The 23476-nt window shown below is 41.8% G+C and overlaps 1 protein-coding gene across 2 annotated transcripts; it reads left to right on the top strand.

Annotated features, from left to right (window-relative positions):
* Window positions 1-488: 488 nt before the first annotated feature.
* On the top strand, window positions 489-16902 carry BBS7 (Bardet-Biedl syndrome 7). 2 transcript variants are annotated; one of them, XM_078863109.1, is made up of 19 exons: window positions 489-850; window positions 2597-2662; window positions 4277-4339; window positions 5072-5247; window positions 6016-6202; window positions 6388-6460; window positions 6760-6876; window positions 7531-7661; window positions 7995-8079; window positions 8188-8290; window positions 10237-10396; window positions 11222-11296; window positions 11502-11567; window positions 13171-13310; window positions 13763-13927; window positions 14342-14451; window positions 15475-15578; window positions 15886-16009; window positions 16168-16902. In XM_078863109.1, exons 1-19 carry the CDS (start codon window positions 812-814, stop codon window positions 16299-16301), a joined length of 2118 nt encoding a protein of 705 aa, XP_078719235.1. In that variant the 5' UTR covers window positions 489-811; the 3' UTR covers window positions 16302-16902. The 2 variants fall into 2 exon arrangements, with proteins under 2 accessions (XP_078719235.1, XP_078719234.1); XM_078863108.1 differs by having other exon boundaries at window positions 10237-10429.
* Window positions 16903-23476: the final 6574 nt, after the last annotated feature.

Genomic DNA, 23476 nt, shown 5'->3' with positions numbered 1-23476 from the left:
GCCCAAAACGTCGATCACGTTTGTTTCTGCGATAGGAAAAAAACGCAAACCAGAAGGCATTTTCTGTTATAACTCAGCCACTTATTTCTCATCCCCACACCCATTGTCATTGATATAAATGGCCTTGAGATTTTGCGAAAGGCGATATATACACATGTAATCTGTAATTATTATTATTTAAAGAAGATAATTGCCCAAACATCGCAATCCAGGGACCCGTCCTGAAATCCTGTCGTGTCTTGCGACCCATCTCGGCGTTTTATAATAAAAAAAATTAAAATGCATTACTCACCGTTGTCATTACTACGGGGGGGGTAGGTGTTGTTCTAAACAAGCGTGGTTATCACCTAACAGTGGCTAGAGAATGGCTGATTGAATAAATCTTCAGAGGGATGAATGAATGGATGACGTCATTACAGTAAAGCCACGTGCGCGCCGACCCATGGCCACGCCTGCGGTCACGTGCCCGCGTCTGGGCCAATGGAGAGCGGCCGCCCGGGCACCGCACGACATCGCCATGGCAACGGGCGCGCTAAGCCTCCCCGTTATGAGCGGCTCGGCATTTATCGCCAACAATAACAACAAACAAATAACTTAACAATGACTACAATAGCAAGATAAAGCGGGAGATCGTTGTGTTTTCGTGCGGCTCGCCTTGACGCAGCTGCGGACGTACCGCGAGCTGCAACGCGCCGTGTTTGAAACTGTAGGCCTAGGCTCGCCTGACCCTGTTATTGTTCGTAGAGTTTATATTTGTTGATATTGCAACATTTAATTGTTGACTTTGTTTATAAAGACTCCAAGCGTAAAGATGATGGAACTTAATCTCAGCCGCGTGGACTACCTGCAAGTGAGTGTTCGGTCAACATCATAACCATCATCAGTGATTACATTTAAAAACAATAGTTACAGATTACAATGAATTATAATTGTAATAATACTTCACTGTCATTCAATTAAGAGGTATTCTTCATTAGCATCGTCGTCAGTCGCAAACGTCAATCACTTAAGAGTTTTTATAAATCGTCATCTGTTTTGAATAACCATCAGCATAATGAATCAGAACCATCAGCATTGAGACAAATCAATTTTGCAAGGGAGACCTTTCACTATTTAACTGCTGTACATGCTCGTCAATTTGCATTAAGTGATTCCTTTAGATCAGTGGTGGGAATATATGAAGTAGCCCATAACAAGAATGTAATAACGGGTCATTTAAGCCGAGTAAAATGAACAACACAATTGTAAGAACACATTAAAGGAAGCAATGTTTACACTAAACATACATAGATACAGATCCGTACACGTTCCATAATTGTAAACCAGAAACGTCTTTGTACTATAAATAAATGGACACAACATTGATGCCCACTATTTAACTGTTCTTCGCTGCACAGGTCACTTCTGCAAAAAAATGTGTTTTTCTCTCAACAAACTTTCACCTGATTAAAGGAAATATTTACCACACACGGTGTTATTTTATGGACAATCAGTGCCATTCCATGCATAAATGCATGTCGTATTTAATTAACACCGTGATATAAAACCATGTGGGAGGCTACTGATATACATTCTCATTGAGGAGAAGGACTTGGAAGACACTGTAATAAAACAATATTTTCTTATTTTGTAAATTTGAGCCAGACATTAATCACCCAAATGTAAGTTTGGTATTTTGGTAGACATTTAAAACACGGCATGCACTACGCACCATATGGCAAGGTTTATTTATTTAGAAGTCTTTGCACCAATACCTTACAGTAAGTAATCTGTTTTCTATGTTAAGCAGTAAGCTGCCTGTTTATTGCTGGAGGGCTGCCCATGTCTTCTTAGGGTGGAGGCAGTGTGAGCTGGTATAACTTAAGGACTTTAGAGATGATTAACATAAATTTCGATTTAAAGCTTTCGTGACTGCAGGGATTCATATTCTTGGTTCTTTCGGTAAAATCATGTAGAATGGAAATAATAAAATAATAATAAATAAACCAATTAAATTATCCCTTCTACGTGACTTTACAGAAAGAACCAAGAAGATGATTAACATAATTAGATGCAACAGTAGCCACTCTAACCCGAAGATGATGTTGTGATCAAGTGCTGCCTACAACAACAATTGATCCTTATGGCGGTACCCCGGGGTGACCAAATAATACTAAATGGCCGAGGCAATTAAATATTTTATTTCTGGGACACTCATTTTTCCAGGGGTGTACTTAACTCCACGACTGGGGTACCAATCCAAAATCAGTGCCACTCCGCGATGTCGAAACGCAGCGATGACGATTACGCCGAAATCCCAAGCACCATAATGCATCGTGTACAGCTCGTCGAGATGAGTCGATTGCCACATAGCCGACCATCAACAGAGACTAAAGATGACTGCATCACGGACATTATGCGAGAGCCGGGTACTATGGTACCCCGGGGTAACCACGGTACCCCGGGATAACCACCATAAGGTCCATTTGTTACCTACTCAGTTGCACATCCAAGGTTTCAAATTTCAAAGCAACGTATCGGAGTTTGCTTATTAGAGTGTACTTTACTTGTAGTTTTAAATACTATCATGTTTGAACAAATGAAACTTTTACCGTAGGTGGGAGTAACATCACAGAAAACCATGAAGCTTTTGCCACCTTCGGGACGCAGAGCCATGCAGAAGGTATGGGGGTCTGGGACTGTTTTTTTTTGTTTTTGCTGTTGTTGCTTTGCCGTCCTTTGCCCAAGCTTGCTTTTGGTGTTGCCAAAGCGGCAGGAATGTATGTACTTGTAAAATTTGTACTTCTATCCTTTATGTATATTGATATATTTTTTGCGACTTGCTTACATTTTCTCTAACTTGCACTTATAGTTTGTTTTTATTGTTTGCCGATGTACCTTGCTGACAAAGCCCTACTACTGGACGTCTGTGAAAACGAGTTTCATAGCTCATCGGATTTATTTAGCCTAAATAAAGATACTGATTGTTTAAAATGCACCTTGCCATCTCAGGTAGTGCTGCCAAAAATGAAGTTTATGCGTACGTGTGAAATCATCTCCGCCTCTCAATTTACCCAGGACTTACATATTACTCATAATTCGACTCGACTGTGTGCATTTACTTACAACCATTTATAATTGACAAACTTGACTCTTTCACTGTATATGCTGAGCTTGAAGATGGATTTCATCAAGGGGGTTTAATAGACAAGCTAGACAGAAACAGCACCCTCTGAAATTGGCTGAGAATTATACAGCGTGAAATTAATCGGTTTACTTGGTTTAACAAGTATTATCATCCTTGTTTGGTGGTACACAGAGTCCTCAATGGTGATCTGGCACTGCACCACACGATTGGCTTCTTTATTAAGCCTGGTTTTGCTTCAAATTGTGTTTAGGCGTTGCATTGTACATTGGACATAATTGGATTATTTCGTATTTCCGCCTGCCATCACAAAGCATACTATTCATAGTGCATCTTAGCCTCAATTGCAGTGTTGTACTTTTATTTAAAATGAAACATCTGTTAATTTGTGTACTATTCATAGCTCAAAATTTTGCGGCACTGACTGCCAGATGACTAATTTTGGTCTGCATTTCTATGTTTAACTTAGGCCCTTTGGAGTGGGCTGTTGGGCTGTTGTACTGCATCAACAATCGTAAATGTCATGACTTTGCGCAGGCGGGGTTTTTTCTCTTAACTACAGTGCCGACAAATAAAGCGTGCTGTAGTATAGCTACAATGCACAATTATGACATTGCAGAATGTTATATAAAGGCATGCTTTAGACATACATACTGGATTAGCACCTGCTTGAGTGCGCATTTGATTCGTGTTGAGCTGTGAAGCCTCTGACCAAATCACCAGAATTGGCCCAATCTGGTCACTTATCTGAAACTAAAGAGGCTTAAGCCTGGGTATTGCTTGGCAGGTTGTTATAGGCTGGAGAATTAAGTGCAACAAATCCTATTGTTCTACTGTACTTCTATACTCCCATCTATGCTCCTCAATTTCAGTAGCTCACACTGGACAGTATGGTGAGGTATGGTCAAATAGCCCCCACTACCTGCACAACATGAGGAAGCCCTCACCCAGCAGTGGATTGAAAATGAGCTGTATATGCTTACACATGAGCAGTGAAAATAACCTTATGCAATGTTGAAAGCACATGTTCCTTTGCTGGAAAAACATTGTGGACACCACTTAGGGAGTGGTGAAGCTTAGTATTGTTCAGAATTTACACCTATTTTCTGAAGGATTATTTTCTAAAAGCCAGTTTTTATTTCCTTGCTACAGGTTGCTGTTGGAGACCAAACCGGCGTCCTCACGTGCTTTGGCATCAAGAAAGGCGAAGTCGTGGTACATGGGCAAGCCAATACTTAACCAAAATGAATAAAAATGAGTCAGGACCATATAACTAGTATATATTTCTGATTGAAAGCGAACTTGTGCAATTAGTATTTAATTGAAAACTCATAGTACAATATCTTAAAGCCAGATTGTCACATTAATACTGAGAAAACCTCATGACCCAATGCCACAACATTCCCAAGCAGATTTAAATCGATTGTTTCTAAGTGCTGTCTTTAGGAATATGTAAGGGATACATGATTGTACTTTACTGGAATGGCATGAAGCCTTGAGTTATCGATGTAATTTCAAGGAGACTGCATTTGTGCTTGTGACAGTAATGTCTGGTGCTGTGGGCAACAACCCCGTTTAAATTTAACTTGGAAATTAAGTGTCTGGAGGTTTGGTTGATTTCAAGAATCTTAGTAATTGTAATAAATATAGTTCAGCATTCCATTCAGTTTTTTTTATAACATTCACTTTATTTATAACTGGCAAACATTTTAAAAACATAAAGTGTATGTGGACAAAGATTTGAAAGTAGAATGCTAAGTATGACATTTAAGTCTTTGCTGTCAAAATCATGCTTCTGTATGACTTGTCCTTGTGCACTTGGGTAACAATAATCAACATCAAGCTGAAAAATCTACTATCGCAGAAGAGTGCATTGTTTCTGCTTCACCTGAATAATCTCTAGGTTTAGTGGCTCAAAAACGTTCTCTTTTATCCGATGCCCTTCAGCCAGTGTTCAAGACACTGCCAGGCCCAAAGCTGCAGCGGCTGGAGCTGGGTGGCGCCACTGGCACCCCCCAGGAGAAGGTGTTTGTGGCTGCGGGGCCCGAGGTGCGCGGCTTCACCAAGAAGGGAAAACAGTTCCTGAACTTCGAGACAAACATGGCGGAGAGCATCCAATCGATGTGAGCACAAATAACCCCCCATCACTGTGTCTGCCAGCTGGCACACTGGACTAGCACTTTACCCTGCTCTTACGATGTCACCTTTCAGTTATAATAAAAAAAAGATTTAGATAATTTTGTCAGCGACTTTGATATGCTTGTTTTAAATTACTGAAATTGTTTCTGTTGTCTATACTTGCAATGTACTCGTTAAAATGATGGCATGATAAAATTGTGGATATTTGTAAAATATGAAAAAATAAGAAGTTTTACCCATTCTGGCAATAAAACAGGTGTTAAGATGTTAAACACCAAACAGAAACCTTTATCAATGAATCATGTCTGCAATAACCACACGTACTTGTGGTGAACATGCAAAAAAACCACTGATAATATATTTTGTAAAATGTTTTTCAGTTATAAATTAAGTGAATGTTGTAAAAAAAACACTTCATGGAATGTTGAACCTGGTTTATTACAATTACTACGATTCAAATCTAAAAAAAATATTTGTGGTGTGTTGATGTGCAGATTGCTAAGCTCACCAATGTGATAAGTAAATTAACCTAGCATGAACATTTCTCCTGAATTTTACCACACCATGTAAAATGTTATTACATTGCATTGGAATTACATTGACACAACTTTCTGCCATCTATGTGGTCCATGTGTGGTGGAATTGTTTTAAGTTGGGTAAATTGCAAAGGATGTATAAAATGTAATAAATGAAAACCAACCCATAGCCCGTTAGTAGGTGGAAACTCATGGCATGCATTGCACTCTCTTCAGGTATGTCTCCGGTGCAGACCTCTTCCTGTGCGGAAGCTATATCTACAATCACTACAGGGACTGCCAGGACAAGAACTACTTTCTCTCCACGGACAAGATCAGTGACCTGCTCTGTCTGCCGGCCGAGCGCGTGCCGGACCTCACGCCTGTCCTGGCGTGCAACGACCGTGTGCTACGGGTGCTCAAGGTTGGCTACTGATGTATCCTCGCACACATTAGTTATGAAGTCTATACACGGATTGTATGTGTTTTTTTACCACTCTTGTCACGCAGTCATGTTATTTGCCATATATTTCAAAACTAATCTGACCATTCTGCTGCAAGTGTGGATGGATGTCTGCCCTGACATGGCTCCATTTTTTGGATTTTCAGCAATCAAGTTTACGGTACGAAATGGAGGTACCCGGCTCGCCGTCAGTGCTCGCCCTGTTTGGTAGAAATGGAGGTAAGAAACCTGCGAAACTGTCTGTAACATCTTCTTGGTTCTTTCGGTAAAGTCACGTAGAAGGGAAATAATAAAATAATACAAATAAAACATGATAAAATAATTCTCACGACGTTTCGGCCACAACGCAAGCAGCCGTCCTTAGGTGAAGAACAGGTCTGTCGGAAAGACAGCGTCTGAAATGTCTGTAACATCTGCATTGTTGTGGTGATACACGGCAAGGAGCTCACTTGATGTGTCACTGATGCTGCCGGTTGTCTTGGCGTTGCCGGTGGTGGTGGCTTTGACGATGTGTGCAGGAGACAGTGGACAGGATGTTCTGTATGGCACTGCGGATGGAAAGCTAGGGTTGTTGCAGATCAAGCCGACAGAGGCGACACATCGCTGGGAAATTGTCAACGAAAAGCGGAGGGGAGGTGAGAGCGCTTAACTCCAGCTGTATTTTACATTAACAGAGCTACATATGTCTTATAGCTTGAATTATTGTGGATTTTACGCATTGTTTAGCATTCAAAAGACGGGCAGTCAAAAGGCTTTGGCAGTGGAATATGAAAGGCATGCATAGGTCAACGCATTTGGAGTGCCTAGTGGACATTTTAGTAAACAAAATTGAACGAGCTGCTGAAAACTCTAAATTGTTACTTGTAAATTTTTATATACATGTTAGAATTTAGTCAGATAATGTGGGGTTTTATCAGAATATTCATACTGGAGAAATCCGATGAGCTATAAAGCTCTTTTTCACAGATGTTCCAGTAGGGGTGGGTCAGAATGTTACAACAACAAATACTAAAACACGATATGAGTGCAAAGTATATGAAAGGTAAACAAATCACTTTAAAAATATACAAATAAAACTGAACTATTTTCATCTTGCCAAAAAAGTGTCATTGGATATATGTCCTTGTACACCGATATGAGGCATGGGCAAAATGGAGGAAAGTGACACATTAAATCAAAGCGATGTACTTAACGGCTGCCTGGTAATGCGTCTGAATGAAGGTCATACGCTGACGGTTTGCACAGTCGCGATATGAGTATTGATCGGTGCGTGTGACTTGGTTCTGCAGGCGTGCTCTGCATGGACTGCTTCGACATCCTGGGGGACGGTGTCAAGGACGTGCTGGTGGGACGGGATGACGGCACGGTTGAGGTGTATGGCTTCGACTCCGTGGGTGATCCTGTGCTACGCTACGAGCATGTAAGACGGGTGGGGGGTGATGAACGTAGTGTGTGTAGGAAGTGGCTTGTATGACCGGACCCATCTTTCATGTTGGCAAGCACAGCATTTGCTCGATGACGCCTAATGTGTATGCATGGACACATCTGTGAAGCCAAGGGGCAAACAATGTCCCGTGCGCATTACAAGAAGACAGTAAGCTGCACGCAAGTGTAATATGCCCTAATTGTTCTTATTGCTCTGTTTGAAGACACACATGGGGCACCAGCTGTAGATAAATCAATGTCTAGATTCATGCTTATTTATCTATTTTTACAAAAATCATCCAGCACCTGTGGTTCATTGTGTACGCAGGCTCTTTCTGAAAGCATCACATCGATTCAGGGTGGCTGCGTTGGAAAGGATGGCTACGATGAGATCATCACAGCCACATACGCAGGTAATTATTTCCCACTGACATTTTCCTGTTTTAGCAATGCAATCCTACACCTGTGTCTGAACCGGAGGGTACTTACCTGCTGCTGCTGCTGGTGCCCGCTCCGCACAGGCTGGGTGTCTGGGCTCACCACAGAACCTTTGCAGAAGTCGGTGGGATCTGGCGAGGAGGTGAAAATTAGTCGGGAGATGCAGACTAAACTCGACAACATAAGGTACCACAGTGGGGGTTATGTGCATGCATATGGGTGCCAGGACACATCCAAATCATCCACTGACTAAACCATCACAGTGTCAAAGTGAACTTAAGCCTTTGCCACCCTGCAAGCATTGCCGATTCTTTTTTTATTTCATCCCACAGGGGGAAACTACTGCATGGATATAATATATTACACGTTTTATTTACATATATGTACCCCTTTTTGCGAGTACAAGCCCCACCCCCACAGCGGAGTCGGCTCCATCTAGCCCCTGCATATGCGCTGATCTCATCGCTACATCTGCGCGGTGGCTGCCCACTCAGATGTGTTCGCTTCTTTGGCTGCCACTCGTTAGTATCGACTGCTGGTCGTCCCTTCCAATGACGTTTCCTGTTAAGGCTCACTTAATTTTCTTAACAGTCAATTTGATGTCTCAAATTTGAATGTGCTCTGCCTCTAAATGTGAGTTAAAACTTATCTTCCGATACTTGGGACACTTTTAAGATTTTGTTCCATTTTCTTTGTCAGTGTCTTCATTATGAGCTATGCAGTGGTTTAAAAACAATCTTAGTTTAAGAAAAAAAAAAAACCTTCACAACCAGTGTTTTTAGGAACTGTGGGCTGCTGCAATAAATTAAACTGAAAACTGAAACAGAAGTTGTCTAAGTTACACAAAACTATATCCACGTTCTTAAGGATCATTGTAAATTCCCGAGGCTCAAACAACCAAACTAAAATAACGTTCCAATATCCTTAGAGTAAAAGGAGAAACATTCAACCCGTTCTACAAGACTGTCTTCTTTAAATATATGTTTTGTATGCTAAACACGGTTGTTAATGATACAGATGACAAAGACATTTACATTCAAAGAAAATACTACCTCTGTAGTCATAAAAAAATACTTCTTTAGATGGTGGACCCAACTTTTATAAGCCTGAATCTCAGTGGTGCTTGCTCAGGATTCTACCATAGCATAAGTCCTCAGAGCCACCCAATCACTTCTAGCTTTATTCATTATTGATGCATATGTACACATCACATGTCAACAATTATTAGCACCACAATTTGATTTGGGGGCTTGGAACACCTTTCCTGTCAAATAAAATGTCACAACACCCTCCTAGGCCAGAGTCCTTGCTGACTGATGAAATTAAAGTGTTACATAAGCTGGGATTTGACAATTACATTTACACAGACTTCAAATTGTTCACTTCCAGCCAAATCAAACTCAGGTCATCACTGCACTATGGTGTTATAGTAAGCCAGAGCTGATTGAAGTCTATGCTAAAATTATATTGCAATAATACAATGGCAGAATGAGTACAACCTTTTTTATGAACCACTATAAGGCTTTTTACAGAATGCAGTATATAATCACTAAAGCACATGTACTGTACATACAAACTTAGCAATAAAGACATGTTCATGAAAAAAAATCCCAACTAAAGCAGTCTTACAAAAAGACCGCATATGGCAGGGTCACACCACATATGATTAAATGCAAGTACAGTATACCTACAAACTGCTTGTCCATAGCATTTCCTTACAAATATCAATAGGTTACATCATGAGACCTCCTTTGCCAGTACCAAAATATGAGAAGAGGTTTTCCACTTTTTTCTGGCAACAAAACTGAAACCTTTTACAAGGAATCATGTCTGCATTAACCACAGTACTTGTGGTCAGAATGCAAATAAAAAACACTCTGATAATATATGCGTCTTTGAAACTGATTGGTCCACACCAGAGACAGCTTTCTTTTTAGACTAGGCTCAATATATTATCAGAGTATGTTTTTTGTTTGCATTCTGATTGATTCCTTGTAAAAGGTTTCAGTTTGGTGTTCTAACATCTTAACACCTGTTTTGTTGCCCGAAAAAAGGGGAAAACCTATTCTCAATAGTAATAGGTCTCCTTAAGTGCGATGGTTGTGGTCACCGTTGGCTCTGTGCGGTCCCAGGGCAGAGCTGGAGCAGCTCCAGCTGCAGGTGATGACGGAGCGTGACCACTACCAGCTCACGTCGCAGTCCGACTCGGCGGTGGCCACCGTGCCACTCTTCCACGTCAATGACCGCTTCACGCTGGGCCGCGACGACGCCAGCTACGTTCTGTCCATCGAGGTGCAGACAGCCATGGATCACGTCATGCTGCAGGTCAGGGGTCGCAGCAGTGTTTGTGCTCACACGACGGATCCGGAGATACAAAAGGACTCTATGGGGTGATGTGTTTGCAGTGTAATCGAGAGCTTGCAGTGCCCTATTTACATACTGTTGTGAGAAGTTTACAAGGGGTGTGCCCCACCCAGTCTTCCTTTATGATTCATATGCTGACATGGGCGGAGTCTTTGTTATTGTTGTGTTTTTTTTATAGGAAACTATGAAGGGCAATGTTAATTTAACACACAATTGTTTGAGCAGTGTAAAAATAATGTAGAAGTTATACAAACTGTCCATAAATTTTGTAACATAAGCCATGTATAGTATATCACAAGATGACGTAAGACATGTTTACCAACTTTGTCTTTAAATATCGTGTTTCTCTCTATAGTTATCAACTGTGTTATACTGGTAGGAACCTCCTGGTTACACCAGCCCACAGGGGATTATTGTGTCCGTCGTGCAGGGAGGGGCTGGATGGGGAGGGAGGGGCTGGGTGGGGAGAGTGGGGAGGGGCTGGGTGGGGGGTGGGGAGGGGCTGGTCACCCCGTGGTGCCCTTATAAAACTCAACGTTTAACCTACTCACGCCGTCTTGTGCCCGCCCACAGTCGGGCATATTTGCGGAATACACCACGCCGCCGTTGACCCTGGCCATTGACCGAGCAACCCAATGTTCCTATCAGCTCCCTCCGCAGGAATGTGTTATACAACTATGTTAATTGAAAACAATGTAATGCATCTTAATGTTGTGAGTCAACTTGTGCCTTCATCTCCCGTTTGTGCTGTAGAGCGACGTGCCCATAGATTTACTGGATGTGGAAAAAAACTCGGCTGTGGTGAGCTACAGCGCTTGTGACACCGAGGTTAGCAAAAACATTGCAGTATGAGCACAATTATTACATATTCCCTTGCCTGCAAGATGTCACTTTAAACTCATGTAGAAGGCTTTGAGCAGGAGCAATGCACAGTCTCCCAATATATAATAATTGCACAGAAACGCTGATCTGGGGTGCGATCCAAACCGTTATCCCTAAATGTCTGAGGTTACTCGTCGCTTTGTTTTCACAGTTAAACGGCAACTTCCTTCTGGCAACATACCGATGCCAAGCCAACACGACACGCCTGGAGTTAAAGGTTGGCAGAATTGCACAGCACCACAATTAGCTGTATTGGCTACAAGCCAAGAAGAAAGCCACATTTTAAAGTGCATTAATATATAACGAGGCAGCCCACATACAAATCAGGTCCTTCTGCTAGTTTGTCTCTTTCCCTTATCACGTACATTCACGCTAATACAGTACAGTGAAACCTCAATCTAATGTTCTTCATGAGACTGAAAACCGAACATTAGATCCAGAAAATATTGAATCGGGGATTATTATTTTTTGCCATAAAAACCACATCACTTATCTTGTGTGGTTTTCTGCTTCTATTTCCCATTGCTTCTCCGATGCTCTATATATGTTTTCAAAGCTTCTCACCTCACTCTACTCTCTCGTGTGGTGTCTGATTCTCTCAACACATCTGTGCTCTTTCTTGTTTTGCTCCATATATCTCCGTGCCTCATCTCCTGACTCTCTCGCTCCATACATCTCTATGCCTGCCCTGTTTTTGTAACGCCAAGAATCTTCCACCTCTCCGGCACCACGTGCCCTGATGCTCACTCATGACGTTTCCTAGCAACCACGTTATTACCGAGTGCCAGGCCACATAGAGTGAATTGGATACAGTCACATTACAAGGATGTGTGGATTGAAAGAAGTCGAGACACAACATGAAGTATTGGAATAAGAAAAGCAGACACCACACAGAGATGCATTCATCAGAGAGTCAAATAAGCTACTTTTAGAGAGAGCCATTCAGTCCATCTGGCTCATTAGGGCAGCTGGAAGGCAGCACGACCACCAACATTTGCCCAAGCTTGTGGGTTTGCCACTCGCAGAGGAAACTTGCGATGTAAAATTCCAATGAAGCAACATGCGGCTTTATTTTAATTTGGACTATGGCGCGGCGTACAATGACCTATTCTTGCGAATGACGTTACGGGACCTATAACGTCCACTGTGAAGCAAGTGGCACATATTTTTACAGTTAATACACCAACAGCGTGAATCAGGACAGCCACATAGGTGATGAAAGCACTGCGTCACCTCTCGTTACGATGACGCAGAGATGACTTTCAGCACATACCATCATCGTGGTTTGGGAAACTTTCGAAGAAAATATATTGACTATGTACGGTAGAGTGTTTTGCTTTTGTATGATAGACAGTAAAACCGTAGTTTTGTGGATGTCTTGACCCGAAAATTGTTACATTGTGCCAATGGGGATATTGTGAGTCCTAAAAAGAGATTATTGATTTGGAAAAGCACAAGGAATGGGAATGTAATGACAAAGTTTCAGTTTACTATATTGTGACATCTTCCTAGAATGCCTTACTGTGAAATCATTATTTCCTTTCCGGTTCAAGATGGGAGGTTTTATATGTGTACAGAGATGTGCTAATTCATCACATTCGCATTGTGCAATTTTCCCTTATTGTGCAGTCAATTTTAAAATGCTGCCCTCTTGTGTGTAGTTTTAAGCGGTGTAGTTCATGTGAAAAAAAAAATCACAATGTCAGTGCAGGTTTTTTTTACACGAGGCTATGTTTCTACTGTCGCAAGAAGTGCACAACGCGGCCTTTTAGACGCACACAAGGCACACCTGTGATCACTGCGACGGTCACGGTGCACAGATCCGCTCCATCGAGGGCCAGTACGGCACGCTGCAGGCTTACATCACGCCACGCCTGCAGCCCAAGACCTGCCAGGTGCGGCAGTACCTTATCAAGCCGCTGTCGCTGCACCAGCGCGTGCACACCATCGACGCCAGCCGGTCAGCCCCACAATAAAACAAACATGATGCACTACATTCTTATTACGCAGAGTGATCGAAGAGAGTTTATGACCCACATTGCATGGGACTGGCGCGCCACTTTGATAGAAATGTGGGCGTGGTATTTGCGGTAGGTACCTTCACCCTTACATATGGTGTTACCATGCGGTTAACTACACCGTTAAAACAAACAGAAGGGTTACCTCTGCTCTATATTTACCAACAGGACAGCTAATTGCATTACTATTTGTATATGTACAAGTTTGTGCATTGTGCCGGAACATGAATCATAGTTTGCATGCAAAGGCTATATTCACCTATGATACAACAGTTTAGAACACGTTTCAGTACATTTTCAGGTAGCTTTATCCCAATTTTCCATGTTCATAGCTGTGCTCGACAAAGTACAGGAAGGACCAATTGTGGCTTACAGCAATTGTGTCTTTTTTCAGGCCGATGAACACGCTGTCACTGACGGGCCAGTTCAGCTGTGCAGAAATACACTCGTGGGTGGTGTTCTGCCTGCCCGAGCTCCCTGAAAAGGCTCCAGTGGGGGACAGCGTCACGTACTACTTCCAAAACACCTTCCTGGAAACACAGCTGGAGTGCGTTTACAGGTAACAACGGGTGGCAGCCGGCGGCTTTTAGATTTTTTGTTAATTTGTTATTCTGTTGAACGACTTGTACAAGACCTGTGCATTGTGATTAATGATTTTCACCATGCAATCAGCACCCATCAAAGCTGGTAGCAATTGGGAACATTTTATGTGGGGAAAAAGCTTCAAAATAAATAGCCTCTCCTGTGACCTCTGGCAGTGTTGGGGTTTTCTTAAGTTACATAAATGTAAGATTTCCTTAACTTTTTCATATTTTCCAATTTTCCTTAAAAAAATGTTATCACGTTGAACTTCTTTCACGCCGTACGCAGCTAAACGTGAAAATCAGAGGTTATCTCAATGGAAAAGTGCTGGATCAAATAAAGGATACGAATTAATAACTGAATGGAAAACAATGCACATTGTCCTCTACAGGAAAGGAGAGGGGGTGTTCAAGTCCGACAACATCTCTACTATCTCCATCCTCAAGGACATTCTCACTAAGGAGGCCACAAAGAGGAAGATTAACCTCAACATCTCCTACGGTGAGATTGATGCCAAGTGGCCAGATGTTAACCTTCAGCAAAGTACAGGCATAGTAACATACACTGTTGTTAAATCCAAGAGACGTCATATTGACTGCTAAGGAAAGTTAAGTGGGCTTGGACAGGACACATCACTAAAACGGTTGATGTCCAATGAATGAGGCTGGTGATGAGATTGGCAGCCAGTGGAATATCATGCACAACAGGCTGACCACTGTGTAGCGGTAATAATGAGATTAGCTCATGTCCAGGAGCAAAGTGCATTATGGGACCATGGGGAATGGCGATGATGTGGTTAAGCCTCCATCTGGCAGTGGAATGAACATGGCTGATAAGTGTGATGCTTCAAAAAGCTGTCAGATGTCTGAAATAAGCCACTAATTCTGACACAATCTATTGAATAGTAATCAAACGCTGTCATGTATCCCTTTACTTTTAATGCAATTAAACACAAGTACATAATTTATCTTGAATTTTGATTTAAAGCTTTCGTGACTGCAGGGATTCATATTCTTGTTTTTTTTCGGTAAGTGACGTAGAAGGGAAACAATAAAATAATAAAAATATAAAGCAATAAAATTCTCACGACGTTTTGATTGCAACACAAGCAATCATCATCAGGTGTGAAAAACACAGCAAGAAAATTAGAAAAAAGTGGCGTTTTTTTCTTAACGTTAAGAAAAAAACGCCACTTTTTTCAAAAATTTCTTGCCGTTTTTCACACCAGATGAAGATTGCTTGTGTTGCAGTCGAAACGTCGTGAGAATGTTATTGTTTTATATTTTTATAATTTTATTGTTTTTCTTCTACGTGACTTTATCTTGAATTCTCCTAATAAGGTGGTGGTGGTGGTGAAGGAGGTGTCACACCTTTGGTGTCCTTGTACGCTCATAAAAATTCTTACACGTGGGTGGGTTGATGTTTTAACATTCCCGTTTTATGACACCGATCCACGCTGTTCATTGCCAACCAACATATAAAAACTCTGAATGCACCGCTGATCCCATTCATGGCGTGTGGCAGACATGAACGAGGACTCAATTGGACACACGCTGCAGCTCATCCACCCCAAGCTGGAACACCAACTGATGCTTGCCAAGAAAGTACAGCTTATAGATGCCCTCAAGGTAAGCCAGCCACAGGCCAAAACCCTACGCATCTGGTGACAGTAAGAATGCCACTGAGTGATGATGTGCTACTTACAGCGGGTTCTGTATTAGGTAATAGCTCCAGCCTGCGTATTAACGCAGCAGTATAGCCTGGATGTGTTGGCAATACAAAAATAAATGATTGGCAGACATTAATATAAAGATTTTCAGTGGAGCCTGATGACTGAAGTTTTGTTTTGAGACCATATCCAAGCATCCTTTTGCGGTTTTGGAAGCAAGGTTCAATGTAGAAAGGTGTTCCCCTTGTATCTATCATTGGCAACAGGAACTACAGGTGCATGAGGGGAACATGGATTTCCTGATTGCGGAGTACCGTGCTATCCTGCTCGAGGCCGACTCTCTGCAAGAGGAGTTCAAGAAGCAGCCATCCCATCTGGAACGTCTCTATGGTAATGGCAGCCGTGAATAGCAAAGTTTAGGTGCAGTACATTATTGACACAGAAATCAATTCACAAAGTGCTTACATACGTGTTACAGGAAAAACAGTTGATATTGCTTCGGAATAAGAAACTTAAGCATCTTGTTTCTTTTCTAACCATTGCCGCAGGTATGATAACGGATCTGTTCATCGACAAATTCAAGTTCAAGGGGACGAACGTGAAGAGTCGGGTGCCCATGCTGTTGGAGGTGCTCGACAACTACGAGCTTAACACCCTCACGGAGTTTTTCAATTCTACATAAAAAAGGCATTTCACTTCCCGCTTATCACAGCCTCCAGACCTCACCGCAAATGCCACCCTTGTGCTACATGGCCTCATCTTTAAAACTCCACTGGGATTGTGGTCTTGTGATGGGGTGTTCTGCTGCTTTAAAGAAAAAAAGCCCACTCGGCAGTGGTTATTATATTGCAGAAATTGATTCCCGTTAGCTAGATTTGAGTTATCAACAATGCAATGTTAATGTATAAGTCACAGCCTACTGTCCAACTCGGCCCTCGACTGTAAAGGACAGATGGGGAGACTGTTCAAAATTGTTCAGCTGAGCTTCCCTTTAGGTCTAGGCTAGTACATGCCTTCACAGCACCAATGATTATCTTTTCAGTTCTAAAATTAGGCATCGTCATTTTGACTGGCAGTTGTAGGTCTACTGGAAGGACGTCGGAAATCCTCAAGCTCTGCCTTGTTCAACCCTCGATCTCCCACAGTATCTATCTGTTGTATATTTTATAGAAACTTACCGTGTACACGTTGAAGCTTATGGGAAGTCAAAAGTGCAGAAAGTGAATTTAAAAGTATCGTAAGTAAAACGCTGAACATGACAATAAAACATAGCTTTGACTGCATTGAAATTGTTGTCTATACAGTTGAAAATAATATGAAGAATGTAGTTTTCACAATGGCATTATGCAACAAACGCATATTCCAATTCCAGCTTTGATTTTACTGCTGCATTTATTAAAGTAATTTAGCCAAAGTTTTATATTTTGTTACAAGCTTGTTTACGAGAAATTGTAAAATTAAACACAAAAAAAACTGCATTTGAACGTTATGATAGCATGAGATTAAGATTCCCTTTTTATCATGATGCGAAAAGCATCACATACATGTACATTCCTTGACAAATCATGTAACAGCATCATTTAAAGACTTTTGGCAATTTCAAAAAAATGATTACACATTATTGAGATTTCTGACGAGGTAAAATTAGAAACTGCACCATTTCGTCTGTGCTTCTATACAATAAACAAATCAACATGAATTGTAACAACATTATTTATGTAAATGTTACATTGTGTTGCCACTTGCTCAACAAGAAAATGGAATCGCAACAAAAGAAATGTGGCCTAGGCCCCCAACTGCATCAACCCCAAATGGTGATTACTCTGTCAAGTGCTCAGTCAATTGCTCAGTCAATTGCTCAATGAATCCAGTAACTGTTAAACTTCGGTTCTGAAGGCCGCCACCATCCAGCTCTCAAGTCAACAAACGTTCTTCTATTATAACAAGACCTCTTTTCAAATACATACGAAGAAGAAAAACATCTACTTTGGTGGTCAAGGGACACTCAACCTTCGTAGTCCCTGTGACCTTTACAGAACAAAGAAGCTCAAATTCTGCAGTACAGGTCAAAGCGACCCTCGTTTTTGGCCACTTCGGTCTGCTCTCAAGAAACAGTCGGTGTTTATGAACTCGCCCGTGAAGAAAAAGCCACCTAAAAATAAAGTTACAAAAACCTATGTGGTCTTTTTTTGGCTCTGACAAGAATCCCCAAGCTGCACTGGTGAAAAACTTAAAAGTAACTTTCAGGAATGCAGCCATAGTGCTATACCAATATCACTATTTAGCAGTACAACAGTCATGCTATAGTGACACACTGGAGCACAATATTGTGTTTAGCTGTCATTTTATAGCTGTTGTTTCGTTTCGTCTTCCTATAAATGTAAATGTAAAAAATCATAATATTTCACTGTAGCACCCGACAAAAGCATACTGGGCTTAAGACGGACAGCCACGCAATACACAGAACCTGTGGACTAAACACAACCAGACTTACCGCATAAGGGCCACTACCCCTGCCCACCGACTGATCCAGAAAGTCTCACCACTCTGGCCCCATGGAACTCCTGGGCAAATCGACGTCACTTTCATTCAGAGTACAGCAGGTTCATGATGAACTCCTCATGGTCCCACTCTAGGTGACTGCTGCTTGGGCCTGCCATGCCGCCTCTACCCTGGCTTCGCTGAGTGTCGAGCAGCGTGGCAAGGCCGCCCGTGGGCAGAGTAGACGACGAGCCATCTGGGTACTGCAGCTGCTGGGGAGTTGTGCTGCCAGTGGCAAAAGTAAAACAAAATAATTAATTTTAAAAGATGATTCTTGAGAAACATCAATGATTTTACATTTTTCCATCAAACTGCACACCAAATTCATGTCGGAGAGTTGAATAAATGTTCTGGGAGTACAACCATCAGCAGAACTTAATGTTACGTGGACGATGACAACACACAACTGCTTCTGGTGTCACTTCATTAAACATCTCTCACACAACACTGGATGCTCTGTGCAATGAAAAATAGTAGTTTGCCGTGTAACATTGTATACATTTTAACCATTGTGCAAATAATTGGTGACCTCATGGCAGTACTTCACTTTAAAACCTGGCTTAATATTTGGTGGCCGTCTTTAGGCTCGAACTCAAGAGGTACAGTAAACACACAGACATGACCCCCTCTGGTATCTCACGTGTATTCAATAACAAGTAGGGATAACTTTTGTATACTCATGGATTAAGTAACACTTTCCAACATGCGTTGGTGTTTGGAACTATTCAATTCGCAGTATGGAAACCAACAGATGGCTGTCAGGGCAAAATGCATCTTCGTATTTTCAAAATCATTTTTGCTAGTGTCTCCATTTTTTTGGAACCCTTAGATTACTTTGGCCAGTTTTCAAATGGCACAAGTTGCTAATCGGAAAAACTTTACACTACCATTCGGTTCATATTGAATCATCCTCATTAAGAGTCATAGTGCCCTCATGTTAGTCACAGAGACATTTAATTAAAAACGCTTTAAACCAGAGTTGAAAGGTGTTAAAATCAGTGTCAGCCCAATAAATCTAATTGAAGAGCATGTATTCCTGGACAGTTATTTCCACATTCGGCTGCACACCGTTCACCTGTGATTGAACACGCACATCCGGTCTCACCTGGGCATCCTGAACAGCCCAGGGCCCACCTGAAGGTTGTGTATCGTGTAGTTCAGGGGCCCCTCGCCCCGTGCGTCCCTCTTGACAGGCACCCCTGCCTGTTGGTAGTCGTTCATGGTTTCATAGCTCTGACCACAGACGGGTGGAGCGATGCCTCTCGCCGCAGAGGCCACATTTGCCTGGCTCTGAGAGATGTGTAGCTTGCATGAGCAGGCAGGTACCAGGCTTGCAGGCTCCACCCCAGCGTAATTAAGGTGTCTCGGGTTAGAGAGGCCGAAATGCACATTGAAAGGCAACTCTTGCTGCATGCGGAGCACCTCGTTTTGTGCTGGGGCATAATAACCGACCGAAGGAACGGCGGAGGACAACGATGAAGATGTTAAGCAGGACGGTGTCACTGCGCGTCCAACGTCGCATGGCAGATATGGCGCGTAAGATGACATCGCCACCGCAGTCGACTCCCTGCGAGCTGCCGAGGAGACCGGCACGAAGGCAGACATCTCCGAGTCGTACGATAAGTGTTTTGCTTGGAGGTGGGTGCAGGTGGTGGAGCCCGGAATGGGCCTTGCCTGGTAAGGCATGGGATGCGAGTGCCAACACGTTGGCCCCGCTTCCGTCGTGGGATTCATCGTCTGATGAACAATTGGTCTTGGCTGAATTACTGTGAGAAAACATGAACAATGTTATTCATCTTGACTTAAAGCTTTCGTGACTGCAGGAATTCATATTATTTGGGTCTTTCGGTAAAGTCACGTAGATGGGTTCAAGAAATAAAACAAAAAACGACAACGTTTCGATCGCAACACAAGCGACCGTCAATTGATGACGGTCGCTTGTGTTGTAGGATATTTATTTATTCATTTTTCCCTATGTGGCTTTACCGAAAGACCCAAAGAACATTATGTTATTCATGGCTGATAGAAAATTCGTGAACATCAAAACGCAGGTACTCTGAAAGCCAGTTTGCTTTGTTTTCGTTTAAAAGGACTCTGCATGGATGAGGCCCAGTGAGCAGTTGCATAAACACCACGTTATTTTGTATTATATATTTACAGCTCATTTGTCAATCCACTGCTGGATAAGAGCCTGCGCATGCCGTGCAGGTCACGTGGTTTGTTCAGTCATACTTCACAATGCTAGTTGGTAAAGGTGGACGGCATCAAATTGGGAGCATGGTACAATACGAGATTATTTTTTCCACACTGCCCTCTGCTGCACAGGTTTGATGTTTTTTTTCTTCTAAATACCGATTTAAATTACAAAGAATATCCCAAAAGACGATTTATGCAACCGGCCAGAGGATTAGACGGCAGTTTTATTTGGTCAATAAAATCTCAGGTGATCACTTACGTTTGATGTTGGTTGGTTTGTAGATGTCTCTGTGAGAGGGCGGTAGAGAAAATGAAGTGTGGGCAATTGGTGGCTCAGGCAGCAATATCACAGGACCACCACACACACTGTAAAACACATAATCTGTTCGTGAACACATTGCAGGATTAATGAATTATCCCTACATAAGGGAGTCCAGTTTACCATGGGAGTGCAGTTTACCATGGGAGTCCATTTTGCCATGGGAAATCCAGTTTACCATGGGAGTCCAGTTTACGGATTACTTCATGACGTTATTCATATGGCTCTTAAAATATTTTTTCCACCAAATTCGAAAAACATGGCTCTTCTTGTTATTTTTGGTGCCGACCCTTGGTCTAGGCCCTAGGGGGTGGGAGTGGTAATGCAGTGGTTATCACACTGTGCTATGAACTCGGTGGCTTGAAGAAGTCGATTCCCAACCACGGATAACATTGATGGCGAGCAAAATCTCTCCCATTTCTGGGCACCACTTTACAAACCCACACCGGTCATCATTGGTGAAGCTTGGTAAAACATGACTGATGAGGTGTTGGGAGGCCTTCATCCAGCAGTGGATGAACCACAGGATGTAATTATTTCCAACATCCATAGTCCAAATAAGCTAATTGCATGCAACGACCAACTCTTGCAAAAGGATTCTGCAGTGGGAGCTGTATTGTGGCACGCAACGATGAGGCCTTCATCCAGCAGTTGATTGTGGATGAAGATGATGAATAATGCATTGATTTATCGATAAAAATCAGTTATCACGCTAAATATACATAGTATCATGCGAGTAAGAATCAGTTACTTTCTACTTGTCTGTAGTATTTGCTCTAAAATTCCTTTAGTATCCTTTGTAATTGGCATACATTTACCACAATAGCTCAAAAATAATTAATCATTCGTGAATCCAAATCGTGACGATTCATCACATCAAGAGGTTGCAGATTACGAATTGTTGAAATGTGTAATATATTCGGACAATAAAAACAAAAGTCACTGCCCAAGACTATGTTAATGTTTTCAGTTATAAGGCAGTGTTTAATGATAATTGTGCAGTGTTTCCATCAGCAGAGTTGGCACCTATCCCGTTTATCCCAGGATATTCTCCATTTGAGGCAGTTTTATTTGGGAATCTGCAAGTCTTCCCAGGATATTAAAACTCCTATTTTTCGTCAGTTGTGTAATAATGCACCACTCATGACCAAAAATGTACATGTAGTTCTCCTGTCTTCTAATTTTAAAATATTTTCTTATCATATTGGCCCAATTTTTTGTACCTCAGGTGGTGCCAACCATCGTCTTCAGCCTCTGAATATAGCACGAATGCTGGGACTTGATCTCTTTGAATGGGACCGTTGAGCACAGGGTGGCTGGTTGAGCGATTAGTTTAGGTTACGTTGTTTTATACGGACCTTTGCGTTTCGTCACTTGGCCTCGTGTCCATCTCATCACCAGGTTGAGCTTGTCCAGGAAACTGCTTGCTGGGTTTCTCTGCCCTAGAGACAAGACGATGGACTGACATACAATTTAGATTTTCATGACATTGCTATAAAGTATACCTATACGGTCAACTCTCAATTATCTGTGAGCGGATTGTCTGGGTTGTAGATTAATCATGCTTGTGAAAAAAAAAAGATTTGTACTCCTTCTATATAATGTCTTGGCAGTTATGTTGGGAGAAAATCGTTGCACATCACGCTGAACTACATGTGACGCAACATAAAAAACATTTTTACTCCTATTACTACTACTTCTCAATGATGATTCAATGGCCATGAGACCGTAAGATATTGAAAAGTAAATGTTATATAAAAAACACTACTCATTAATTAAACCACACATTATACACAAGCTCATTAGAAAATCATTTTCTCTGTCACAATGCTTATCGTTTAAATGAATGCAACTGCCATCATCATTGCATACTTATTTCCTGCAGGATACAAATGGATAACCACTGGAGAAAATCACAAGCATATGTTTTAGTCCATCGGCTTATTGGCTTTCCAAATCCATGAGCGTTTTTTCTCAGCAAGGAATCTCTGCATTGGTTTCGACCTTATGGGTCTCACCAGCAGAATCCAGCTTGTTGGACACATGTTTGCCGAGAATGCCAGAGGTCATTGGCAAAAGTGCCTCCATCGGAGCGATGGGGTCCTTTGTCAATGCAAAAAAATTAACCCGTAAAAACAAAGTTTTTCACTATAAATCCTTTATATGCGTGGCGGCTAGAGTCCTCTCGTCCTCTGGCTTGAGATGGCTGCCACCTATGGGTCAGATGATTGCCTACCACCATTAAGCAATTGGTAAATTAAATATAATATTTTTTTTCCTAAAAAGTGTAAAGTTATGGGAAAAATTTTTCACGAAAATAAATTGTCACGCACAACGAGTCTGTGTGCAAAATGTCAGCTCGATTGGATCACGGGAAATGGGTTAAAAAACGACCGAAAGATTTGCACGGTCGTAAGCGCGCAAGCAAGTGAACTTAATATAAAGGATTTAAAAAGCAATACTTTATTGTAATCAAACTAATTATACGTTGTCGTGTAGCATTAATGACAGAGCGATGATCATAATGGCAAATGCACGGACAGAATAAAAAGGGGACATGAGAGACTGAATAGGCAGGTAAATAATGAATATAGACAACAAAAAAGACCTTCCATAATGTAGGTTTTTTTGTGTTAGATCGTGTAAATAGAAATGTGTCGTTAAACGCGCCACCACCCGACACAGCCAATTAGTAAGGTTTGTCACATAAACAGAACATGCCAATTCATTTGTGAGTTTAACGACACATTTACCTATATTACAGATCATATTGGTCACGAAAGCCTACTACGTGTTAAAAC

This window comes from Lampetra fluviatilis, chromosome 15 (assembly GCF_964198595.1).
Source record: "Lampetra fluviatilis chromosome 15, kcLamFluv1.1, whole genome shotgun sequence".
Taxonomy (NCBI): Eukaryota; Metazoa; Chordata; class Hyperoartia; order Petromyzontiformes; family Petromyzontidae; genus Lampetra; species Lampetra fluviatilis.
This window is presented reverse-complemented; position numbering and strand designations above follow the sequence as displayed.